The sequence below is a fragment of the Lampetra planeri genome, chromosome 3 (assembly GCF_965212315.1).
Source record: "Lampetra planeri chromosome 3, kcLamPlan1.2.h2, whole genome shotgun sequence".
NCBI lineage: Eukaryota > Metazoa > Chordata > Hyperoartia > Petromyzontiformes > Petromyzontidae > Lampetra > Lampetra planeri.
Window position 1 is genome coordinate 7,807,656 of NC_136109.1, and position 26,640 is coordinate 7,834,295.

The 26,640-nt window shown below is 46.2% G+C and overlaps 1 protein-coding gene and 1 pseudogene across 2 annotated transcripts in view; one reads left to right on the forward strand and one right to left on the reverse strand.

Moving 5' to 3' along the window:
* The window catches only part of LOC144737506 (proto-oncogene tyrosine-protein kinase LCK-like), a 39,826-nt gene extending 13,408 nt beyond the window's left edge, over positions 1-26,418 (reverse strand). The window contains exons 1-6 of one of the 2 annotated variants that reach the window (XM_078620226.1): positions 25,382-26,418; positions 17,785-17,982; positions 13,731-13,826; positions 11,278-11,514; positions 6,330-6,459; positions 3,705-3,833 (exon numbers count right to left, since the gene is read on the reverse strand). In XM_078620226.1, the coding sequence (XP_078476352.1) occupies positions 3,705-3,833; positions 6,330-6,459; positions 11,278-11,514; positions 13,731-13,826; positions 17,785-17,982; positions 25,382-25,498 (907 nt within the window). In that variant the 5' untranslated portion in view covers positions 25,499-26,418. The remainder of the gene's footprint in view (positions 1-3,704; positions 3,834-6,329; positions 6,460-11,277; positions 11,515-13,730; positions 13,827-17,784; positions 17,983-25,381) is intronic. The other variant, XM_078620234.1, reaches the window with a different exon arrangement.
* On the forward strand, positions 19,496-19,661 carry LOC144717385 (U2 spliceosomal RNA; annotated as a pseudogene).
* Positions 26,419-26,640: the final 222 nt, after the last annotated feature.

The window sequence follows — 26,640 nt, forward strand, 5'->3', positions numbered from 1 at the left end:
CGGCACCCCGGGAGTTGCGCTCGCCGCCACTGACACCCCGGGAGAGGACGCCCCCACGGGGAGGGATTCGCTGTTGTCGTTGCCCCTCATTGAGTGGGGCCGCCTCCAGATGTCCGACAGCTCCCTACTTACGCTGCGTCGGAAAGTTGGCGCTCCCGAACAAGGGGAGGCGCGGGTCGGTTCCTGGGTGTGCAGACAGGGCCTGTTGATGAGGTGGGACAACATGTCCCGGCGTCACGTGCTCGTTGTGCCTGTTGCTATGCGGGGTAGGGTTGTTCTGGCAGCTCATGAACGGCTCATGCATCTGGGTTTTCACAAAACGCTCGCCCTAATCCAGCGAGACTATTATTGGCCGGGGATGGGTAACGACGTGGCGAATATTCTTAAGGGATGCGTAGGGTGCGCCAAAAGGAAACCGCCACCATTGGCAGCTAATCCACCGCTGCAATCCATTCAGGTTTCGCGTATAAACGAATTGGTAGCGTTGGACATCTTGGGGCCCTTTCCGGTTACACCAAGGGGAAATAGGTTCCTGCTGGTTGGCGTGGAATACTTCACCCGATGGCCTATGGCATGGCCGCTCGCCAACCAGTCGGCTGCGGCGGTGGCGGACGCCTTTGTCCAGGGTTATGTGTTGGACAAGGGCGCCCCCGAACGCTTGCTGACGGATCAAGGGAAGAATTTTTCGAGCGTTTTGTTGCGCGAGGTGTGCGACCTGTTGGGTACAAAGAAAGTGCGTACTTCCCCCTACCACCCGCAGACTGACGGGATGGTTGAGCGTCTGAACAGAACGATTACGTCTATGTTGTGCCAACAGGTCTGCGACGATCAGGTTGATTGGGACTTACAGGTGCCGGGGGTACTCGCGGCCTATCGAATGGCCCCTCATGCGGCGACAGGGTTTTCCCCATTTTTTCTTATGTATGGGCGGGAGGCCGATCCGGCCATGGACGTCCAACTGGGGATTTCCCAGCCACGTGCAAAATCTAAATTGGCAGACCACATCAAATTTAATATCGCCAAATTGACTGAAGCGTGGGAGGGGGCAAGGTTGAATTCGCGGTCGCGGCAAATTGCAAACGAGAAATTGCATGAGCGGAGGGTGCATACGCATGATTGGAAACCAGGCGATAAGGCCTGGCTGCATTGTCCACATGCACCGTTGGCTACGTCCCCCAAGTTGTTGAGACCTTGGAGGGGACCGGTGGAAATTGTGCGGGTTGCACGGCCCCAGAGTATACAGATTAAATGGGGGAAACGCCGTTGGTATGTGCACCCCTCCCGACTGAAGCCCTATGCGGCACCGTGTGACCCCGTTCTGTGCCGTGACGACCGGGCGTGTGATGTGACCGTCGACTCGGGGAGGGAGGTGTCGCAGGCTGATCCTCACGTGTCTCCACCTGACCCACCCCCAGGTGCCTCGGGCTTGACGGCTGCTGACCGTCGAGAGCCTGAACCCCGGGGCACGCACGAGTCCTCGATGCCTGGCCGATGTCTTCCTGAACCGCCGGCACCACCGGACGTTCAACCGCGTCTGGTGCCGTACGACGGACCGGCAAGGCGGACTCGGGCTAGGTCTCAACAATTTTCATGAGGACGGTTTTTTTGTGCTCTACACCGAGCTCGCCCGGTGTTCCCCTCTGCCGGGGTAATGTCCCGTTGTAGGGACGCTCGGAAGAAAAGGGGACACTGCACGAGTCGAAAGAAAAAAAAAAAATTTCCATTTTTTTTTTTTTGTATACACATTGCTATTGTCACTCGCCGGTTTGTATATATTGTTCTATTGTCGCGGTGGCATTGGTTGAGGGTTGCGGATGGTGGTGTTCGCGTCGTGTTGTGTTGTTAGCTTAGTTGTTGTTCTTGTTGTTGTGTTGTGTTACGGGGCACACAGGGAGGGTTTGTATATTTTTGTAGCAGCCGGGGCGGCTGCGAGCTATGTGGTAGGGGGTGATGTAGTGGTGGTATTGACGTGCGCCGACTGTGACAGTGATGGATCACGGGGCGGCGCGGGGTGCGGGGTTGGGCACGCGTTGTGGGCGTGGTGTGGACGCGCGCGCCGGGAGTGACAGATGACGAGGCGGCGCGGAGTGAGTGGTGAGGCACGATGAGATGTGGGAAAAGAGGATCGTAGCCAGCGCCCGGCGATTGGTCGAATAAGTGGGTGCTCGCAGCGACGTCCGCAGGTGGGGTATAAAGGGGGACGCGCGAGAGCACTCGGGGAGAGTTACCCAGTTGAAGACCCGAAGACGGAGCTGAAGACCTAGTGAAGCCGAGTAGCTCAGTGGCGTTAGTCGCCGAGTAGCTAAGTGGATGTTGGTCATCCGAGTAGCTCAGTGGCGTTAGTCGCCGAGTAGCTAAGTGGATGTTGGTCATCCGAGTAGCTCAGTGGGCGTTAGTCGCCAAGTAGCTAAGTGGGTGTTTGTCACCCGAGTACTAAGTGGATGTTGGTCATCCGAGTAGCTCAGTGGCGTTAGTCGCCAAGTAGCTAAGAGGATGTTGGTCATCCGAGTAACTCAGTGGGCGTTAGTCGCCAAGTAGCTAAGTGGGTGTTTGTCACCCGAGTACTAAGTGGATGTTGGTCATCCGAGTAGCTCAGTGGGCGTTAGTCGCCAAGTAGCTAAGTGGGTGTTTGTCACCCGAGATACAAAGTGGGTGTTAGTCACCTGTAACCAAGTTTGATAAAATAAAGAGTGTGTTACCCGTGAAGTCGTCTCCCGTGGAGTTACTACATTACACAACCACAAAGAAATGCCGCTCAGCCAAGGCAGTCCCGGTTCTGAGTACAATGAGCAAATTATTGGATACACTACTTAGGATGATTTAACACGTAGGCTTTCGCGACCAATATTATTCATAATATAGGTTTTTGGGTCAGATGGTGTTATTTATAAATGTGTCGTAACCCTCCACCACCCGACACGGCCAAACAGTAAAAACATGTGTCACGTTTATCAACGGACTAAATCATTCACTTCTTTGGCCCACCGTTGTGTTGAAGAGTGAATCAACAGCATTTTAAAATTTGAGTACGACGTTTCGCTGGTAATTACAATCAGCTTCATCGGGCAAGAATGGTGAAGCTCTCCTGTTGCTTCCGGTCTTATCAGCAAAACGTCGTACTCAAATTTTAAAATGCTGTTGATTCTCTCTTGAATACACCGGTGGGCTAAAGAAGTGAATTATTTTGTCCTTTGAAAAACGTGACACATTTTTTACTGTTTGGCCATGTCGGGTGGTGGAGGGTTATGACACATTTATAAATAACGCCATCTGACCCAAAACCTATATAATGAATACGTAGGATGAGGCGGTTTGCTGATAGAAAGGGGGCATAGATTGATACTTCCATTGGCAATTTTTTTAAGCATGAAGAGACATATGCAGGGAAGTAGAGGAAGGTCTTGAGCCTAGGCTAAATATTTAAAACTAAACAATTTATTTATTTTATGAGGAGGCCCACTGAGCTATAGCTCTTTTTTCAGAAGTGACCTGGCCACAAATGATAGCTCAAAGAAGTGGCTTAGAATGCAGAAAGTTATAGCAGCCAAATACCTCTAAACGCATGTTTCTAAATGTGTAGGGAAACACCGGAGGACCAGGAGAAAAATCCACCCATGGATGTTAAGTCCAAAGCATGAATTGCTGGGAGGAAGAGAGAGAGAGAGTTCCAGATCACAAGGGCAGGGGGTGAACCTTCTACTGACCTTTGTGGATGTCGGTGAAGGCTCCGATTTTGAGGAGGTCCTGTACGGTGAGAGATGTCTGTGGGACCATCGGGATCGGTGCAGGAGTAACGTCACTGGTTGATGAGGGTGGAGTCGAAATGGGCCTGTCTGTAGGCAAACGGGTGAGAAAAACCTGGGTTCATGCACTGGGACTTGTGACTCTTACTCAGAGGATTGATAATGGTCCGAGGCACTGAGACAATTACTGTTAATGCTTTAGTTCCAACTCTTGGGGCGCCGCGGTGGCGAGATGTTTACTGCCTTGCCTGGTATACAGGAGGTCGTGGGTTTGATCCCAACCCTTACTCCTGTCTATTTAGAGTTTGCGTGTTTTCCCGATAGTTTTTTCCTCCGCATTTAGAAACACGCATTCAGAGAATTGGGCTGCTATAAATGTAGGCCTGATAAGCCACTTCGTTAGGCCAGGTCACTTTAAAAAAAAGAGATGTATAGCTATCTGGTAAAATTTAAAATTGTTTAGTTTAAAAAAATATAAATAGTTTAGTGTTATAGTTTCTTAACTGAGTGTGAGCCAGCACATGTCAGCTTACCTTCGCGTTCCTATTCATCAATTCAACTTCCGTCCCTTTGTTCATGGTACCCCAATACCCCCACCTCTCCTGCATAATGAATAGATGTTATCAATCGGCTTAACTCAGCTTAGCATCCCCCCCCCGACTCCACACGGCACGCCCCCTCCCCCCACCTTGCCCCCCCCCCCCTCTTACCCTATATAGTCACGTTTCTCTATTAGCTCTCTTCACTTACTACAGTGATTTTGGCTGTAACGGTTCCACCTGAAGACGGAAGCTTCTGTTGCCTCCGAAACGTCGTGATTTAATTTAGTTATTTTCATTTATTATTATAATTTTATTTTTTACCTACGTGACTTTACCGAAAAAAACCAAAGAGTACGAATCCTTACAGTCACGAAAGCTTCAAATCTAGAATCTTAACACCTGTTTTGTTGCCAGAAAAAAAGGGGAAATACCTATTATCATATTTTGGTGCTGGCAAAAAAGGTCCCATGATGTAGTACCGAAAGAACCATATAATATCTCTCATGAGGTTCATATTGGCCAAGAGTCCTGGGTGCTGTACTTCTGAGGTTCTGTGTTGTAGCACTGGGCCTGGATGAATCTTAGAAGGTTCATAATGGCCATGTCAGAGTCCTGGGGCTGTCCCTCTGAGGTTCTGTGTTGTAGCACTGGGATTGAATGACTCTTATATGGTTCATAATGGCCATGCCAGAGTCCTGGGGGCTGTGCCTCTGAGGTTTTGTGCTGTAGCACTGGGACTGGATGAATCTTAGATGGTTCATAATGGCCATATCAGAGTCCTGGGGGCTGTACCTCTGAGGCCCTGTGTTGTAGCACTGGGACTGAATGAATCTTATGAGGTTCATCAATGGCCGTGTCAGAGTCCTAGGTGCTGTCCCTCTGAGGTTGTGTTGTAGCACTGGGACTGGATGAATCTTAGAAGGTTCCTAATGACCATGTCAGAGTTCTGGGGCTATCCCTCTGAGGTTTTGTGTTGTAGCACTGGGACTGGATGAATCTTAGGAGGTTCATAATGACCGTGTCAGAGTCCTGGGGCTGTCCCTCTGAGGTTCTGTGTTGTAGCACTGGGACTGGATGAATCTTAGAAGGTTCATAATGGCCATGTCAGAGTCCTGGGGGCTGTACCTCTGAGGTGCTGTGTTGTAGCACTGGGACTGGATGAATCTTAGGAGGTTCATAATGACCGTGTCAGAGTCCTGGGTGCTGTACCTCTGAGGTTTTGTGTTGAAGCACTGGGACTGGATGAATCTTAGAAAATTCCTAATGGCCATGTCAGAGTTCTGTGGGCTGTACCTCTGAGGCCCTGTGTTGTGGCACTGGGACTGGATGAATCTTATGAGGTTCATAATGGCCATGTCAGAGTCCTAGGTGCTGTCCCTCTGAGGTTGTGTTGTAGAACTGGGACTGGATGAATCTTATGAGCTTCCTAATGGCCATCTCAGAGTCCTAGGTGCTGCCCCTCTGAGGTTGTGTTGAAGCACTGGGACTGGATGACTCTAATAAGGTTCATAATGACATGTCAGAGTTCTGGGGCTGTCCCTCTGAGGTCTTGTGTTGAAGAACTGGGACTGGATGAATCTTATGAGGTTCCTAATGGCCATGTCAGAGTCATAGGTGCTGCCCCTCTGAGGTTGTGTTGAAGCACTGGGACTGGATGACTCTAATAAGGTTCATAATGGCCTTGCCAGAGTCCTGGGGGCTGTCCCTCTGAGGTTCTGTGCTGTAGCACTGGGACTGGATGAATCTTAGAAGGTTCATAATGACCGTGTCAGAGTCCTGGGTGCTGTACTTCTGAGGTTGTGTTGTAGCACTGGGACTGGATGAATCTTAGGAGGTTCATAATGGCCATGCCAGAGTCCTGGGGCTGTACCTCTGAGGTTCTGTGTTGAAGCACTGGGACTGGATGAATCTTAGAAGGTACATCAATGGCCATGTCAGAGTCCTGGGGCTGTCCCTCTGAGGTTCTGTGTTGTAGCACTGGGACTGGATGAATCTTAGAAGGTTCCTAATGACCGTGCCTGTGCCCCGGGCCGGCTCGTCTCACCTTCTGTCACTGTGTTCAGCGATGAAAGTGTCCTTTCCACAATCAGCTTCAAGGTTGTGTCAATGTTCTCACTCCTCTTGAAAGTACCGCCGGTCTGCAGGCTCTCATTCAAATCTTGATCTTTCAGCATCTGCAATTAATAAAGGGCACTCAATCATTCGTTATATATTTAAACATTTCAATAACTATATCGTCGATTCCCTTAAATAAATATAGACAACACGTTCTACTTAATTAAATATACTTCTTAATAAATGTTTTCTCCTACAACATCAGAGTGCAGCGCCACATTCAATACGCACTACAATAACGATAGTTTAAAGCGATTTGAAGCATGTTTTATATATTTTGGGGGGGGGGGCAGAGTTTCGTGACGTCATACTTGAGGGGGCGGGTCTGACTTTTTGTGACGCCGTGTGACGATGGGGGGGGGGGGTCAAATATCGTCCAAAATCGCGTGACGTCATTTATGGACGGCCCCAAAGGTCTCTCCAAGTAATCACCATCTCTCAAAGTCCTGCAATGCAATGATCCACCTGGCACCCGCTAACAAATCAATTTCATTGCTCTCAAACTCTTAGGTTTTTTCGGTAAAGTCACGTAGGTAAAAAAATGTAATCAATAAAAGTATCAAGTAAGACAGCTATCGTGCTGTGACGGTTCCACCTGAAGACGGAAGCTTGTGTTGCTTCCGAAACGTCGTGATTTTTATTTTATTTTTATTTTACTTTCATTAATTAAAATGTTTTACCTACGTGACTTTACCGAAAAAACCTAATAGTATGAATCCTTGCAGTCACGAAAGCTTCAAATCTAGAATTCATTGTTTTCCCTCGTCAGTCTTCCAGGTCGTACAGTGAGGGAAAAAGTATTTGATCCCCTGCTGATTTTGTATGTTTGCCCACTGACAAAGAAATGATCAGTCTATAATTTTAATGGTAGGTTTATTTGAAAAGTGAGAAACAGAATAACAACAACAAAATCCAGAAAAACGCATGTCAAAAATGTTATGAATTGATTCGCATTTTAAGGAGGGAAATAAGTATTTGACCCCCTCTCAATCAGAAAGACTTCTGGCTCCCAGGTGTCTCTCACTGTTCAAATAAACCTACCATTAAAATTATAGACTGATCATTTATTTGTCAGTGGGCAAACGTACAAAATCAGCAGGGGATCAAATACTTATTTCCCTCACTGTATTCCCTCCATTTGGCTGCCACGCCGTCGTTATTATATGTCTCTATGTTGATCTTCCTCGGCGCCATACGGAGGTGCGGGGAAAGGACAACAAACTAAACACGAAAAACAGTCTTAAAGAAGTGAGTTTTCAATCATCTCGATTTAGAAGTGCATAGCTCCGAAAATCGGAAGGAAGGAACGTTCCAGACGGCCAGGGAAGCGCGTCTGGAAGCGTGCGATGCGGTGACCATCTTTGTTCGATGGCCAGCCAAAAGCCGCTGCGAGGATGACTGAAGTTCACGTGATGGTTTATGCTCCTTGCCGAGATGAGCAAGGTATTGTGATTCATTTGTGACAAGTACTTTGTGTGTAATGAGTGCGACCTCGTAATGTCTTCATTCGGCAATCGGAAGCCAAGGCAGCTCGGCAAGCACTGGCTGGACATAGTCGGATCTTGCAGTACCCGTCACAACATGTGCCAAAATATTACAGGTAGGAACAACAGGTTCCACACTGCCCACCAGGGATTATTTGTCTGTCTGTCGTGCATATTTGTCTGTCATGCACGAATGCGCTGTCCTATCAAGTTCGAAGGAACGTGTTTTGTACATGCTACAGCTTGGTAATGGGTTTTTTTGCCAGACGCCCCGTAGAGTAGTCTCGAGCTCCAGGCATTATTCTAGATCTCCGGTCGTAACCTCTTTGAGCGACGTGTCTCCTGTGAAAGCCCATGAGTTAGAATGATCTGTAATTCATCTGTTCATCTTTCTGACTCCCATCGTACTTCCAAGGATGCATCTCTCTTCGTTTTCGATGTAAAGCTTTCGTGACTGCAGGGATTCATATTCTTGGTTCTTTCGCTAAAGTCACGTAGAAGGGACATAATAAAATAATAAAAATATAAAACAATAAAATTCTCACGACGTTTCGATTGCAACAAAAGCAATCATCATCAGGTGTGAAAACCACAGCAATATTTTTTTTATTTTTAAAAGTGGCGGTTTTTTTTTCTTGCTGTGGTTTTTACACCTGATGATGGTTGCTTGTGTTTCAATCGAAACGTCGTGAGAATGTTATTGTTTTATATTTTTATTATTTTATGATTTCCCTTCTACGTGACTTTACCGAAAAAACAACAATATCTCTTTTCTTGTTCACTCGCTCACCATTCACGTGGCACAGCAGCTGTTAGCAAATTTCGCTACGAACCCCAAAACCAGAGTCTGATTCCTGGCCATGGCTAGAATAGGTTGCAAGCCACGTCTGATCTGGTCCTAGACAGGGGAGATCGTGTGATGTGAAGGCGCCAATTTAACTGAGTTGGTGAAAACATGCCCCAGTTAGCCATGGTGAGACTTTGTAACGGGGAGAGAGATCAAAGTGCGGCTGGGGACCAGGCTGGATGAAGGGGAAATGGGAAACCTTGGACAGGGAGATCCATGCATGTAATTTTATTTTTTTAATTATCGGCGAATTTGTGCATTAATTCCCTGTACAGAGGCTGTTCTTATCGTTTAATTATGTATTTTGTTCCCGTGAATAACATTTGTTTTTCTTTTGGGTTATATCGTTTAGGTATAGTAATTATGTTTTACTAAAACTCCCCACCACCCAACAGAGCCACTCAAATAAATGTGTCACGTGGCAGTAAACGTGCCAATTGATTTGGCGTTTCAGCAAAGCAGCTCTCGAGAGCTGAGCCTTGTTAGCACCTGCTGATGATGCTGGATGCAATCTCGAGCGAAACGTCATACAACATTGTAAAAGATGTGCTTGCTGTTCAACATTCCTCCGGTGTTTGCAGAGTAACCAAATCAATTGGCATATATGAGAAAAAAAATAAACTCCAGTGTGCGACTGTGGTTATCCAGAACAGATCATACAACATTTAACGACGTAATGCCTGATCCACAAATACGAAGCAGACATCGCAGTGATACACTCAACTAGTCTGTAACATAGTAATAGGTTTTTACCCTTTCAACTGGTACAAAAACTGACACCTTTACATAAGGCATCATGTTTGCAATAACCACAACACAAGCAGTCAAAATGTCTGTAACATGCTCACTGGTTCTTTCGGTAAAGTCACGTATGTAGAAATAAAATAACATTTAAATAAATCACAAATAAAATGTAATTTTAATTAATCACGTATCTCTGCTACCTTGTACCTCGTGTCTGTTCACGAGTCCTTATCCTCTGTTTCACGTTGGTGTGTTCAGCCCAGAAGATGAACACAAAATGTAGCAGTCTTTTGAAATGCGTGGTCAACCAGGTTTAGTGTCTAACTGTATTGTTGGCCGACTGGTTTGCATCGCATTAGTATAGTAATTCATGCAGTCATGAAAGCTTCAATTCTAGATTAGTTTGTGACAGTTAACACAGTCTCACTTTGCTACTCACTAATTTTCTCATTCATCTACTCACTCACCCATTTACTACTCATCCATTCACTCATCCATTCATTCATTCACTCACCTCTTGTTCACTCATATCTACTTCCTTGTCTGATCCCTCCCTCATTTTTTTTATCAGAAGACACGGAACAATGCTCGGTGATTCAGCACTTTGCTTCGTTTATCGTGTCGTTTTTTTGTGGATTTCATGGCCCTTTTTTGGACATACAAGCAATATAACATGAACGCCACTGTGCACTCTATTCATAGGTACAACAACAACCCCCCCCCCCCCAAAAAAAAAAACCCTTCCTAATCCCCTGCGTCAGTAACGTAAACACAGAGCATTTCCCTCATTAAAATGCAAATCAATTTATAACATTTTTGCCATGCGTTTTTCTGGATTTTGTTGTTGTTATTCCGTCTCTCACTGTTCAAATAACCTACCATTACAATTATAGACTGATCATTTTTTCGGTAAAGTCACGCAGGTGAAAACAAAATAAAATAAAAATAAAACAATTAAATTCAATCACGACGTTTCGGAAGCAACACAAGCATCCGTCATCAGGTTGTGACTGCTCCAGAAAAGATTATGAAGAGAGGTATTAATAGCTCTCTTCATACGCTACAGTAATTTTTCTGGAGCAGTCACAACCTGATGACGGATACTCGCGTTGCTTCCGAAACGTCGCGATTGAATTTAGTTGTTTTATTTTTATTTTGTTTTCACCTACGTGACTTTACCGAAAAAACCAAAGAGTAGGCTGCTCTGTGTTTACGTTACTGACGCAGGGGATTTAGGAGAGGTTTTTTTTTTTGGGGGGGGGGGGGTGTTGTTGTGCCGAGGAATAGAGTACACAATGGTGTTCATGTTATATTGGTTGTATTTCCAAAAAAGGGCCATGAAATCCACAAAAAAACGACACGATGAACGAAGCAAAGCGCTGAATCACCGAGCATTGTTCTGTGTCTTCTGATAAAAAAAAGGAGGGAGAGATCAGACAAGGAAGTAGATATGAGTGAACAAGAGGTGAGTGAATTAATGAATGAATGAGTGAATGGATGAGTAGTAAATGGGTGAGTGAGTAGATGAATGAGAAAATTAGTGAGTAGCAAAGTGAGACTGCGTTAACTGTGACAGACTAATCTAGAATTGAAGCTTTCGTGACTGCATGAATTACTATACTAATGCGATGCAAACCAGTCGGCCAACAACACAGTTAGACACTAAACCTTTTTGCACCCACGTGACTTTACCGAAAAAAACAAAGAGTACACGAATCCTCGCAGTCACGAAAACTTCAAATCTAGAACAGAGCACGCTCGAGTAGCCCAACGCGACCTCACACACACGCTCGCCGACTCGCCTTGAGGAACGAGAGGGGGTCAACCTCCGAGGCGAGCAGAGCCTGGAGACTGTTCTTGACGCAGGAGAGACGCTCGATGCTCGACACGTGCTCCTCCATTGCCGCCTCGATGGGGGAGAGGGCTAGCTGGGCCTCGTTCCGCAGCTCCTCCATCACCTCGTCCTCTTGCCGAGACAGCTTCGCCCGAGCCTCGTCAAACGCCCTCAACAACTTAGATGAGTACCGGTCCGAGAGGTTCTACGTGAAGAGGTCACGGACGCCGGTTAAAGTGCATCTGGGCGTGTTTGTGTGTATGTTGAACTTCTTTCGCACCGTACGTAGCCAACTGTGCTAAATTGGAGGTGCGGGCGGGGGGGTGACAAGAAAACTAAACACACGAAAAAATATTTGAAAACGTTTCGTAAAGCGTGGCTGCTCTAGACCACGAGCTAATAATAATGATGGTAATTCTGGTTTTAAAGTGCTTTTCATCAAGAATTTTAGATTTGAAGTTCTCGTCACTGCAAGGAAGCATACTCTTTGGTTTTTTCGGTAAAGTCACGTAGGTGAAAACATTTAAATTAAAACAACTTACCCTATATAAGCACGTGTCTCTAACAGCTCTCTTTATTCACTGCAGTAATTTTGCTGTGGCGGTTCCACCTGAAGACGGAGGCTTGTGTTGTTTCCGAAACGTCGTGATTTAATTTAGTTGTTTTCATTTTTATTTTATTTTTGTGATTTAAATTAGTTGTTTTCATTTTTATTTGATTTAATTTTTTTTTGACCTACGTGACTTTACCGAAAAAAACAAAGAGTTTTCATCAATAAATCCCAAGCACTGCACAAGACACAGCTGCAGACACTCATGAAATAATACAAATGAGTGCTAAAGCTATTTTTTTAACGAGCTAAAAGTTTAATAAACTGGGGGTGTATAGATGCGTGTTAAGACGAGTTTGATGTTTGTCTACAGACTCGGATAAATCCTGGCATCTCGTGTAAGAGAGTGCCAGAGTCTGGGGGGGGGGGGGCTACGTAGGAAAAAGCTCGGTCACCCATCAACCGAAAATACTCAACCTGGGACATCAACTACATCATGGAAAACCATCTTAGCTTACACCGGTGTTTCTCAAACTGTTTTGCCCCGTGGACCACTCGGCCGATACAAACATTTCCACCCAACCCCCTGCCCCCCCCACCCCTGGTGACAAAACGCATTCACTTCCCTGTTTAAATACCAGTCAAACAAAATTATTAATATGACTGAAACACACACACTTTTTTTTTAACCCAGCTATAAGTTGTTTTATTCAGGGGGGGGGGGGGGGGTTAGATCTTATGGTTATGGTAATTTAATCAGGATAGTTTACCTAACTCGATTTAAAATTTTTATATCCAAAGTAAAATATGAACGTCTGAATCAAACGGTATAAGAATCTTTCGATGTAAAGCTTTCGTGACTGCAGGGATTCATCTTCTTGGTTCTTTCGGTAAAGTCACGTAGAATGGAAATAATAAAATAATAAAGATTAAACATAATAAAATAATTCTCACGACGTTTCGGCCACAACGCAAGCAGCCGTCCTCAGGTGAAGAACAGGTCTGTCACCTGAGGACGGCTGCTTGCGTTGTGGCCGAAACGTCGTGAAGAACAGGTCTGTCACCTGAGGACGGCTGCTTGCGTTGTGGCCGAAACGTCGTGAGAATTATTTTATTATGTTCTATTTTTATTATTTTATTATTTCCATTCTACATGACTTTACCGAAAGAACCAAGAAGGTATAAGAATCGTCACTATTTAAGGAATCAACCTGCGTTTGCATCACAGCCTCGTGGACCACCTGGAGGACCGTCACGGACCACTGGTGACCCAGGGAACCACACTTTGAGAACCACCGATCCACACCATCGCAATCACGATCCTCCACACTACCAACATTCACACAACGAAGATCATCATCACCGCCTCCAGCATTATCGTCCCAAAGGATGAAACCCTATTGAGATAACATGGCCATTTTTTCTGGAAGATTTCGCTGTTTTTTCCTGGAATTTTTCTGCTGCTCGTAGTCGCTTTAAGATGTTTTCTTGTTCATGTTTTTGTTTGCTGCGGTTGCACCCGATTCAAGAGCCGAATGGCTCACAGGGCTATGATATGCAAATTCCTTTGTCAAGGCGCTCTTCCCCCTCCAACCCAGCTTAAATATACGCTGCCAAGCCTGGTGGTGTTCATTCAGACGCTGTCTTTCCGACAGACCTGTTCTTCACCTGAGGACGGCTGCTTGCGTTGTTGCTGAAACGTCGTGAGAATTATTTTATTATGTTTTATTTTTATTATTTTATGATTTCCCTTCTACGTAACTTTACCGAAAGAACCAAGAAGAGGGCTATACCTAATAAATGAAACTGAAAACTGAATGGTGGGAAGACAGACAAGCCCACGAGTCGCAGGCTTGGAGGGAGTTCCATACCACGATGTGTGTGTGGTCCTCGCTCAACGTGGCTGTCTCCTGCTGCAGGAGACCAGAAGTATTATCCACCAGTCTCACCCTTGCCTCCACGAGCACCTGAATCCACACGGCGCGCAGAACACGGATTATAACCTACGAGCCTGAAACTTGGGAGCTGAAACGCTCAACGAGGCGACGTGATGTTTAAAACCTGAAGGGTTTCGGTGACTGGTTGGTTGTGGGTGCAGAACTGTGAGCTGCCACCACTGAGATTTTGCGTTCAAATCTGGGTTTCGTGCGGGCTACTCCAAGTGTGGCACATTAGGAATGGATTACTCTTTTAATTATGTCCTTGTGCAGCAAGGGAGTAAAGTGTGGTTCTGTGAAAGTCCTGATGTGCTGTGCAGTGTATAAATGCATGTGTGTACAGCAGCTTGTGATGATTGAGTCGGGCCTGTAGGTGGCTGGCAGGGTTATTGAATGACCGCGCGGATATACCAGTCACATGGTTAATGGCGACTCGGGAGCAATGCTGGTTGTAAAACACGTGCTGTTGCATTTTACAGAGTGACGGTGCTGTTCTTCACAAGATTGCTATTCACCACAATAAATGTGTCTGCCCTCGATTTGGAGCACCTGCCCACGTCCTTCATTTCGAGTGTGCAACACAAGTTTTACACGGGTGGACATATTAAACGGGTCGTCGGTGTAAGTTGAATGAGCGAGCAGGCCCACTCTTTGAGTGTGCGCCTCAAGAACTCTGACGTTACACTGGCAAAGAGAGTGTGCGAAAACTTGGACTTGGGTTCCCAGTTCTCGTTCTCTTCCCACGTATATGCGAACGGTGCGGGATGTCATCCCTCCATTTGCGCAATTCCTCCCTGCCTATGACTGACTGACTACCTCTCTCACCCAATACACATGGCCACCGTTTGTGCACAGCTATGAATGCCGTGATAGTGGTATTTTCTTTGTGCCATACGCCTGTTTGCGTTCTCTGGTCTAACACCGTTTGAGACGAGGCTCTAAAGAAAGCTGTCTCTGGTGTGGACCAATCAGTTTCAAAGACAATGCATATATTACCGGAGCATGTTTTTGTTTGCATGTTCACCACAAATGTGTGGTCAATGCAGACATGATTCCTTACAAAAGGTTTCCGTTTGATGTTTTAACATCTCAACACCTGTTTTATTCCCAGAACGGGTAACACATTCCTGCGGAGGGAGCTGGTAGGAACGTTGGGTTGCTCGGTCAATGGCCAGGGTCAACGGCGGCGTGGTGTATTCCGCAAATATGGCCGACTGTGAGGGCGGGCACAAGCCGGCGTGAGTAGGTTAAACGTTGAGTTTTATAAGGGCACCACGGGGTGACCAGCCCCTCCCCACCCAGCCCCACCCCTCCCACTCCCCACCCAGCCCCACCCTCCCCACCCAGCCCCACCCCATCCTCCCCACCCAGCCCCTCCCCACCCTCCCCACCCAGTCCCTCCCCACCAAGCCCCTCCCCACCCTCCCCACCCAGTCCCTCCCCACCCTCCCCACCCTCCCCACCCTCTCCTTCCCACCCAGCCCCTCCCTGCACGACGGACGGACGGACACAATAATACCCTGTGGGCTGGTGTAACCAGGAGGTTCCTACCAGTAAAACCAATTCTTCCACAGTGTGTTGTTTTGCGGTCACATGTAGATGACATCAAAGTACAACCTGGACTGTGCATGTACATTGTTGCCAGTGCAGTGCGTAGCTGAGCAGATAGACAGAATGAGGATTACGGGGAGGGTTTGCCGTGCTTGTTTGTTTCACACTTAACTTCTAATTTAGCAGTCTTTGGAAGAACGTAATCAACCAGGCTATGCGTTAACTGTGTGTTCACCGACTCTCTGTGTTGCATTGCATTACACTTCCTAATTTTACTAAATTTGCTTTCTACCGTGCTTGTTTTTAAGTTCATTCTCTCCTCCGGCCGCTATGGGCAGTAATTCCACACAACTCCCCCTCTGTCCCAACCCCCCTCTCTCTATTTAAGGCCTCTACACAGAGACGTTGTCTTTCTGTGTGCCTATGTGTGTGTCTCTCTCTGTGTGTCTCTGTGCGAGTCTCTCTCTGCTTGTGTGTCTGTCTGTGTGTCTCCGTGTCTATGTTTTGTCTCTCTCTCAAAATTAGCAATCTTTGGAAGAACTCTCTGTGTTGTATTGCATTATATTTCCAAGTTCACTATGTTTGTTTTCTCATTCATTTGTACCTGATGATGGTTGCTTGTGTTGCAATCGAAACGTCGTATTCTATTATTAAATTAAATTTTATTTCTACGTGACTTTACCGAAAGAACCAAAGAGTGATTCACGTGGTGTTCATAGACCTCAAAATCCCATCACATGCCAAACATCGTATCTCATCCCAGCTATTCCATTGCTCTGCGGCAGTGTAGCCCAGTTGAAGCCCAGTTGAACACGAAGGCTTTTGCGACCAACATTATTCATTAGAGGTTGTTTTGGGTTTGATCACGTATATATATAAATGTGTCGCTAACCCACCCCCACCTGACACAACCAATAAGTAAGGTTAATCATGATAATTGGTTTTTTACCCTTTTATCTGGCAACAAAACTGACACCTTTTTTACAAGGAGTCATGTTTGCATAGACCACAATACCTGCAGTCATAATGCAAACAAAAAACATAACTCTGATAATGTATGCACTGTCCTTGAAGTTGATTGGTCCACACCCGAGACAGCTTTCCTTAGAGCCTAGTCTCACATGGTGTTGGACCAGATGACGCCAAAAGGCGCACAACTGAAAGACAATGCACCATCAGAGTATGAGAGCTCGGGGTAAGCATTTACACCATTGGAACCTCATTTTCAAGAACAGTGCATACATTTTCAGAGTTATGTTTTTTTTGCATTATGACTGCAGGTAGTGTGGTCTATGCAAACATGACTCCTTGTAAAAAAAGGTCTCACTTTTGTTGCCAGATAAAAGGGTAAAAAAACAATTATCATATTTTTTCTTCTGGCAAATGAGGTTCCAAAGGTTAATCATGTGAACAAAACATACCAATTAGTGACTACTTCGGAACACCAATATGTTGTAGAGTAAACCCACAACATTTACAATTTGAGTGTGAATTAGCATCAGGCGACAGCCAAATCTGGCTGTCGCCTGATGATGCTGGTTGTAATTACTGGCGGAACATCGTACTCAGATTGCAAATGTTGTGGATTTAACTCTCCAACACACCAGCGCGCTGTACTAGTAAGGAATTGACATGTTCTGTTCACGTGACAAACCTTACAAATTGGCTGTGTCGGGTGGTGGTGGGTTTAACGACATATTTATATTTACGCGATCTAATAAGAAAAAACACCGTATTATCACTGCAGCCTGTGCTCCTTCAATGGAAGAGGAACAGAAAAAATGCACGAACTCTAACTCCCGAAGCCCTCTCCTCGCAGCTAGAAGCCTTCGACATGAGAATTCAGAAATTAGCTCCTCAACATACTGCTGCCATCACGTGCGTATGAGTGCAAAGGATTTGGTGAGTGTATAGTAGCTAGCAGTGTACAGTAAGCGTATAGAAGCTGGTGGGTGTACGGTGAACATGTCGGAGTTGCTGAGTGCATCGGAGTTGGTGAGCGTATGGTGAGCGGATCGGAGTCGGTGAGCCTCTCGGATTTGAAGCTTTCGTGACTGCAAGGATTCATACTCTTAGGTTTTTCGGTAAAGTCACTTGAGACAGTAAATCTGGCTGTGACGGTCCCACCTGATGACGGAGGCTTGCGTTGCCTCCGAAACGTCGTGATTTATTATTTTATTTCTATTATTATTTATATTATTTTTTACCTACGTGACTTTACCGAAAAACCAAAGAGTATGAGCCTCTCGGAGTTGATGAGTGTATGGTGATTGAATCAGAGTGGGTGAGTGTATCAGATTTAGTCAGTGCATCAGAGTGGGTGAGTGTATCAGAGTCGGTGAGCGTATGGTGAGCCAATATCGGAGTCGGTGAGCGTGTCAGAGTCGGTGACTGTGTTTTCGTCGAGTGTTTCAGAGCCGGTGGAACACCCGCTCACCCGCTTGGCCCTGCACGCCTCCTCCAGCGCCGTGTGCCGGTGCGTTCGGTGCTCGGAGCCAAGGGAGCACTCGTGGCACAGGGGCCGCTGCTCGCGCTCGCAGAAGAAGTCGAGGACTCGGGCGTGAGTCGGGCAAAGCTTCTCCGCTACGTTGCGCGTCGCCTCTATCAGCTGGTGCGTGCGTAGCAGAGCGTTCTCCTGTCACGGCGGCCGAGGGCAGAGGGGGGAGACACGCGGTCGTGAGCGTGATCGGGAACACGAACATGAGCTGAGACATGAACATGAGCTGATACACAAGCGTGGGTTAGATCGCGTTATTTATAAATGTGTCGTAACTCTCCACCACCCGACACGGCCAATCGGCAAAAAAGTGTCACGTTGACAAAATACGAAATAGTTCACTGCTTTAGCCCGCCGGTGTGTTGAAGCGTGAGACCACAACATTTACAATGTTTCAGTAAAGTCACGTAGAAGGGAAGTAATAAAATAATAAAAATAAAACATAATAAAATAATTCTCACGACGTTTCGGCCACAACGCAAGCAGGACGGCTGCTTGCGTTGTGGCCGAAACGTCGTGAGAATTATTTTATTATGTTTTATTTTTATTATTTTATTACTTCCCTTCTACGTGACTTTACCGAAAGAACCAAGAAAATGAATCCCTGCAGTCACGAAAGCTTTAAATCGAAATTTACTGTTTCAGTAGTACGACGTTTTGCTGGTAATTGCATCCAGCATCGTCGGGCAATTCCGCCAGAATGGTGAGGCTCTGCTCTTGCTCCCGGTATTAAATAGAGCAGCAGCAGCAGGGTGACGTCATCATTTAACTCATATTGGTCGCGAAAGCCTACGTGTTCAAATGACAAGTGACGTGAGCATGAGCTGAGATATGAACATGAACAATGCCCAGAGATACAGCCAAATGATCCGTGGTGCTGCCTCTGAGTGACGTGAACAGCAACAATATCGATTCTGCCTGGTCCATCTTTTTTTTACGATCAGTGGAAACAAGAAGATGCTCGGTGTAGTCGGCACTTTGCTTCGTTCATCATTTCGTATTTTTTTTACTTTGATTTATGTAACCCCCCCACCCCCCTTCTCGCTCACTCTCGCTCTCTCTCGTTCTGCACGCAGCCCTTCTCGCAGTCCGACGGCCTCCGACGGGTAGCTCATATCAGCATGCAGAGCTCCCCGTCATCTGCCACCGAGCACACGGCCTCCTCCATCGCCCACTGCTCCTTGAAGGCCCGCACGGTGTGGGTCAGCCGCGCCGCATGGCGGAACTCCAGCCACACCCTGGCACCGACCAGAGCGCGGAAGATGCCCAGGCTGCTGGCCGGACGTTTCCCCTCCAGGGCCACCTTCCTCGCCCTGTAAATGGCGAGCTTGGTATAGCCGACGAGCACGTTGACCGGCCCCTGAAGATGTTGGGGTCCGTCGCCCTTCGGGTATCCAAAGATGAGGACCGTCGGGGAGAAGTGGAGGCTGAACCTTAGGAGGATGTTTCTCAGTATGGAACGTTTCCCCACCCCTCGCACTTGTGACAGCTCCGGCTTCCTCCCTCCCACACGTTGATATGCTCAATATCATTGGCCGACAACACCTTCATAGAAAGAGGACCGCAGACCTTGGGCAATTGTTGACGCCGGCTTAACCGCGTGGCTGCTTTGAGCCGCGTGTCTGTGGTTTTTCCTGGCGCGTCCGAATGGTTCTCTCTCTCTCTCCTGTTCTTATCCGTTTAATATCTGATACGTACCACATTGTGCTACTTTATATTAAATAGATTTTTGGGACAGGGAGATGGAATAGGGGCTTGCTCCGTCCACCCCGCGCATCAACCCGGTATTGCAGTTTCTCTCTCCTCTTGTCTCTCTCTCATCTCTCTCTTCTCTGTCTCTTTCTCTCTCTACTTCTTCGAACGCTGGGGAGCCGGAAAAGCCCTCTGTACCAGCGTGGACAGCACCCTCGTGTTCACCTTCTGAGGCGCTCGCTCGTCACCGTGGCGTGCGCGATGAACACCACCAACACCACCACCACGTGACTTTTCTTTCGTGTTGTGCGCGGTGCATTTAGCGCCACAGCGCGTGAATTTGTAGCGTTTATTCGTTTGTGTTGCTGGTGACTTGGTGTGTTTTATATCGGAATCGCCTCCAGTGCTGTTGCTGCCGGCGGCAATAAAAGTTGTTTTTAAAAGTCAAAAGTCTCGATTTTTTTACTCCCCCCCACCTCGTCAAACGACGTCACACAAAAAGTCAGACCCCCCCCCTCCTCAAATATGACGTCACAAAGCTCTCCCCCCCCCAAAATAATAAAACATGCTTCAAATCGCTTTAAACTATTGTCATTGTAGTGCGTATTTAATGTGGCGCTGCACTCTGATGTTGTAGGAGAAAACATGCATTTAAAAAGTCTATTTAATTAAGTAGAACGTGTTGTCTATATTTATTTAAAGTTGCGCATTTTGATGTGACGTCACATTTCTCAAACCCCCCCTCCCCCCTCGTCACATATCGTCACAAATGTCTGACCCCCCCCCCACCCAGGTGCGTGACGTCATTTATGGACGGCCCCTTACCCCCTATTCTTGTACAGGGAAATTGAGTTTTCAGGTCCATACGCGGCTGTAGTGGTGAATGTACTAGTGGTGAGTGTAGTGGTGATGAGTGTACTAGTGGTGAGTGTAGTGGTGAGTGTAGTGGTGATGAGTGTACTAGTGGTGAGTTTAGTGGTGAGTGTAGTGGTGATGAGTGTACTAGTGGTGAGTGTAGTGGTGAGTGTAGTGGTGAGTGTAGTGGTGATGAGGGTACTAATGGTGAGTGTAGTGGTGATTGTAGTGGTGATGAGTGTACTAGTAGTCAGTGTAGTGGTGAGTGTAGTGGTGATGAGTGTACTAGTGGTGAGTGTAGTGGTGAGTGTAGTGGTGAGTGTAGTGGTGATGAGGGTACTAATGGTGAGTGTAGTGGTGAGTGTAGTGGTGATGAGTGTACTAGTTGTGAGTGTAGTGGTGAGTGTAGTGGTGATGAGGGTACTAATGGTGAGTGTAGTGGTGAGTGTAGTGGTGATGAGTGTACTAGTGGTGAGTGTACTAGTTGTGAGTGTAGTGGTGAGTGTAGTGGTGATGAGTGTACTAGTGGTGAGTGTAGTGGTGAGTGTAGTGGTGATGAGGGTACTAATGGTGAGTGTAGTGGTGAGTGTAGTGGTGATGAGGGTACTAATGGTGAGTGTAGTGGTGAGTGTAGTGGTGATGAGTGTACTAGTGGTGAGTGTAGTAGTGGTGAGTGTACTAGTGGTGAGTGTAGTGGTGAGTGTAATAGTGGTGAGTGTAGTAGTGATGATTGTACTAGTGGTAAGTGTAGTGGTGAGTGTACTAGTGGTGAGTGTAGTGGTGATGAGGGTACTAATGGTGAGTGTAGTGGTGAGTGTAGTGATGAGTGTACTAGTGGTGAGTGTAGTGGTGAGTGTACTAGTGGTGAGTGCAGTGGTGAGTGTATTGGTGATGAGTGTACTTGTGGTGAGTGTAGTGGTGAGTGTAGTAGTGGTGAGTGTAGTGGTGAGTGTTGTGGTGATGAGTGTACTAGTGATGAGTGTAGTGGTGATGAGTGTACTAGTGGTGAGTGTAGTGGTGAGTGTTGTGGTGATGAGTGTACTAGTGATGAGTGTAGTGGTGATGAGTGTACTAGTGGTGAGTGTAGTGGTGATTGTAGTGGTGATGAGTGTACTAGTAGTCAGTGTAGTGGTGAGTGTAGTGGTTATGAGTGTACTAATAGTCAGTGTAGTGGTGAGTGTAGTGGTGATGAGTGTACTAGTGGTGAGTGTAGTGGTGAGTGTAGTGGTGAGTGTAGTGGTGATGAGGGTACTAATGGTGAGTGTAGTGGTGAGTGTAGTGGTGATGAGTGTACTAGTTGTGAGTGTAGTGGTGAGTGTAGTGGTGATGAGGGTACTAATGGTGTGTGTAGTGGTGAGTGTAGTGGTGATGAGTGTACTAGTGGTGAGTGTACTAGGGGTGAGTGTAGTAGTAGTGAGTGTAGTAGTGATGAGTGTACTAGTGGTGAGTGTAGTGGTGAGTGTACTAGTGGTGAGTGTAGTGGTGAGTGTAGTGATGAGTGTACTAGTGGTGAGTGTAGTGGTGAGTGTACTAGTGGTGAGTGCAGTGGTGAGTGTAGTGGTGAGTGTAGTAGTGGTGAGTGTAGTGGTGAGTGTCGTGGTGATGAGTGTACTAGTGGTGAGTGTAGTGGTGAGTGTACTAGTGGTGAGTGTAGTAGTGGTGAGTGTAGTGGTGAGTGTATTGGTGATGAGTGTACTAGTGGTGAGTGTAGTGGTGAGTGTAGTGATGAGTGTACTAGTGGCGAGTGTAGTGGTGATGAGTATAGTAGTGGTGAGTGTAGTGGTGAGTGTATTGGTGATGAATGTACTAGTGGTGAGTGTAGTGGTGAGTGTAGTGGTGATGAGTATAGTAGTGGTGAGTGTAGTGGTGAGTGTACTAGTGGTGAGTGTACTAGTGGTGAGTGTAGTGATGAGTATACTAGTGGTGTCTATTTGTTCGTGTTTCTCCCTTGTGAAGGTTACTTTGCAGAGGTGTGGACTCGAGTCATGTGACTTGGACTCGAGTCAGACTCGAGTCATGATTTTGATGACTTGCGACTCGACTTGGACTTGCATAACAATGACTTTGTCCCACCTATGAGATGTGGACTCGAGTCATGTGACTTGGACTCGAGTCAGACTCGAGTCATGAATTTGATGACTTGCGACTCGACTTGGACTTGCATAACAATGACTTTGTCCCACCTCTGTTACTTTGTAGGATGAGCATTGAGATTCATCAGGTGCACGGCGTGACCAATACCGTCTGAATTGGTCTATAATCAGGTAGGACATTGATCAGGGGTTGACAGGTACGGTAGAGTAGCCAAAAGCAAGGTTGGGAACCACTGCTTTAGACCACGGCGGCGTGCTTGTTGATACATGAGAACGATTCGGAGAATGCGGGTGGAGTTGGTTGGTGCATTGTCAGTGATGGATGCGGATGGAATTTGGTGCATTGACGTATTGGATGACGGCGCTTCTGCCACTGTTAGCGACGATGACAATGCAAGTAATCCTTGAATATCGCGAGGGTTGTTAAAACGTTTTTAGAAGGTGCCCCAAAAGCCAAAAACGCGATAAATGCCCACCAGGCATTTGTGAAACACACACACGCAGTGGCCCAAATTTCCGTGCGATCTGTCATGGGTCAAACTGAGAGCTTACATAAGCAATGAGGCGGACATATCAGAGGTAAGGGGCCGTCCATAAATGACGTCACGCGATTTTTTTGGACGATTTTTGACCCCCCCCCCCCCTTCGTCACACGGCGTTACAAAAAGTCAGACCCCCCCCCCTCAAATATGACGTCACAAAGCTCTGCCCCCCCCCCCTCAAATATGACGTCACAAAGCTCTGCCCCCCCCCTCAAATATGACGTCACAAAGCTCTGCCCCCCCCCTAAAAAATATAAAACTTGCTTCAAATTGCCTTAAACTATTGTCATTGTAGTGCGTATTTAATGTGGCGCTGCACTCTGATGTTGTAGGAGGAAACATTTATAAAGAAGTCTATTTAAGTCTATTTAATTAAGTAGAACGTGTTGTCTATATTTATTTAAAGTTGCGCATTTTGATGTGACGTCACATTTCTCAAACCCCCCCCCCCACATCGTCACACATCGTCACAAATGTCTGACCCCCCCTCCCTCCCCCTAGGTGCGTGATGTCATTTATGGACGGCCCCTAATACAGTACTTAATTTAAATGTTTTATTTAAATTCCTTTGATTCTATTTGATATGTCCTGACACAGACCGGCCCACTGGGTCTTTGCCAGGACTATGGCCGGAGGGCCTTCTTAAGTTTTCTATAAATAATTACACTGGTCAACACACTTTTTCTGGCATGAGGTATTCCAACGGTTTTAAGGTAATTTAGAGGTGCTGATTCCAAATCTGGCATCAGTTTTTGTCTATCACATCAGGTGATTTTTGAGATATCAAAGATTGCATTTTCAATAAAAACTGCGGAAGAAAAATATTAAATAAATGTGCATATCTACATAAAATGATATTATAAACACACTATCCTAAAAATACAGCACCATATTTTAACACTAAAGCAGTCACTGACTATCTTAATTTTGGAGCTTACGTGACTGCAGGAATTATTCTTTGGTTCTTTCGGTTAAGTCACGTGTTGCAATCGAAACGTCGTAATATGCTATTATTTAATTTATTATTTTATCTTTAGACGTGACTTAACCGAAAGAACCAAAGAACAGTCACTGACTCGCAACAACTTGCAATCATAAGTGACAGAGTTCATTTCGGGTAAAATCAATGAAAATGGGGTATGCCGATAGCATAAAATGAGATGTGATAGAGCAAATCTGAGATCAGATTTGGAATCAGCACCCTGAAATTAGTCTAAAACAGCTGCAAAAGTCCAGGCCATAAAAAAACATTTTTTTGTTTTGACCAGTGTAATGGGGTTGGGTCGCACGGCAAACAAGAATAGACTATCAAGATTTTAAGCTTTCGTGACTGCAGGAATCCATCCTCTTTGGTTCTTTCGGTAGTAGGTAGAAAAATACAACTAGAAATTATATATTTTTGTTTTGTTAAAATAAAACAAAAAAATAATATTTTTAAAATAAAACTAAAAATATATGTTTTATTTTTTTTATTTTTCTACCTACGTGACTTTACCGAAAGAAGCAGAGTAAGAATAGACAACATCGCAATTGAATCCATAACACAGTTGGTTTTTTTGGGGGGGGAAGGGGTTAGATCGTGTAAATATGTAAATGTGTCGTCAAACCCGCCGCCACCCGATACAGCCGTTGAGTAAGCTTTGCCACGTAAACGAAACGTGTCAATTCGTCACTAGTACAGCACTAACCGGTGTGTTGGATAGCAAAGCCACAGACATTTACAATCTGTGCACGACGCTTCGCCAGTCATTTACAACTAGCCTCAATTCGCAATTGAAATCAGAACTTTAATCGATGCCAAATGAAAGCTACAAACAATTTTTTTAAATAGTCGCGTGAAAAACCCCTATATATGTTTGAAAAAAAAACATTCATAGACAATGAATAGTAGTAGAAATACTGAATAAACACTTGACTTACCTTTCTAGATTTGAAGCTTTCGTGACTGCAAGGATTCATACTCTTAGGTTTTTTCGGTAAAGTCACGAAGGTAAAAAATAAATAATAAAAATAAATAATAATAAAAATAATAGAAAAATAATATTAATACAAGAATAAATACACATTTCCCCCCTACTACGTTTTATTATTTATTTTTATTATTATTATTTTTCCTACGTGACTTTACCGAAAAAACCTAAGAGTATGAATACTTGACTTACCGATGATGATAATCCAAAGCTGGTGATTGTGCGTACGTGCGTGCGTGAGTGAGGAGCGGTGGTGCAACGATTTGCGCGCAGCGCTACGAACCGGGCTGGCGCCCGAGTTCGATCCCCGCTCACGCCCCAACACCGTTCCTCGTCGAGGTCGACTCAGCCTCAAATGAAGTGACTGCTGCATGTCCTCCCCTACCTTGTGTGGTCTCAGGTGCTCCTCGCAAAACGAGGTCAAGCAGGTGAGGCAGGTTTTCACGGCAGCTGCTGCTGCTGATCCTCCGATGCAGTAATCGCACGGGACAGCTCCTTCCATCGCTTCCGCCCGGACTTTGTCTCTCTGGGGTCTGCTTCTGTGTCTCTCTGGGTCCCTGCTGCTTCTGTGTCTCTCTGCCAAGTCTCGCTTGCTCGGACCGTGTGCCTACGTCTCTCTCGAATTCTCTCTCTCTCTCTTTTCTTGTTTCTTAATTTTTTATTTTTTTCTCTCTCGCTTTCCGTGTGTCTCTCTCTATCTTTCCCTCTCTCTCTCTATGGCTCTCCCCGTGTCTCTCCCTTGTTGTCCTTCTGTCTCTTGCTTGACAATTGCCTGGTTCTGTCTCACTTTGCCGCTTTGTTCTACCCCCCCCCAACTACCCCCGTTACCTGTCTCCACCCGGTTCTCCGTCTCTCTCTCTGTTCTCTTATTCAATTTGTGTTGACAACAAAACGCTGTCCTCCTATCTCCGTCGCTATCTCTCTCTATCTCTCGATTATTACCCCGTGCCTCTGCGCTATATCAGTGCGCTACGTTGAACTTCTTTCGCACCGTACGCGGCCAACCGTGCGCATCGGATTTTTTCTTCTCCTCAATTGATGCGCGTCTCTGAGTGTATCTGTTCCCCCACCTCTGTAACCCCTGGCTTTGCCTTGCGATCAACTCGATCCCACCCTCCCTCGCTCTGTCGTCTCCCCTTTAGCCTGTCGGAACAACCCAATAGTTCTACTAAAGCCAATAGTTCTACACCACGCGCGCGACCCTTGCAGACAGATCACGAGCTCGCTCTGTCGCACCGCTTAAGGAACGACGCAGTTTCCTCATTCCTCCTTCATGAAACACCAAAATCGACCCCCCCTCTCTTCCCCTCCTTGTTTCACGACAAATTTGCTTAAGAATGTATATGCGGAAATAAATTCTCAATGTCATGTACACGCACAATAGACGACGCATCTGTATGCACACACACACATAGGCGTGGAATTTGTGGGGGAAATCTCTCCTGGACGGTTTAGGGGCCGTCCATGAATGACGTCACGCGATTTTGAAGATTTTTGACCCCCCCCCCCCTAGTCACACGGCGTCACAAAAAGTCAGACCCCCCCCCTCAAATATGACGCCACAAAGCTCTGCCCCCCCCCCAAAATAAAACATGCTTCAAATCGCTTTAAACTATTGTCATTGCAGTGCGTATTTAATGTGGC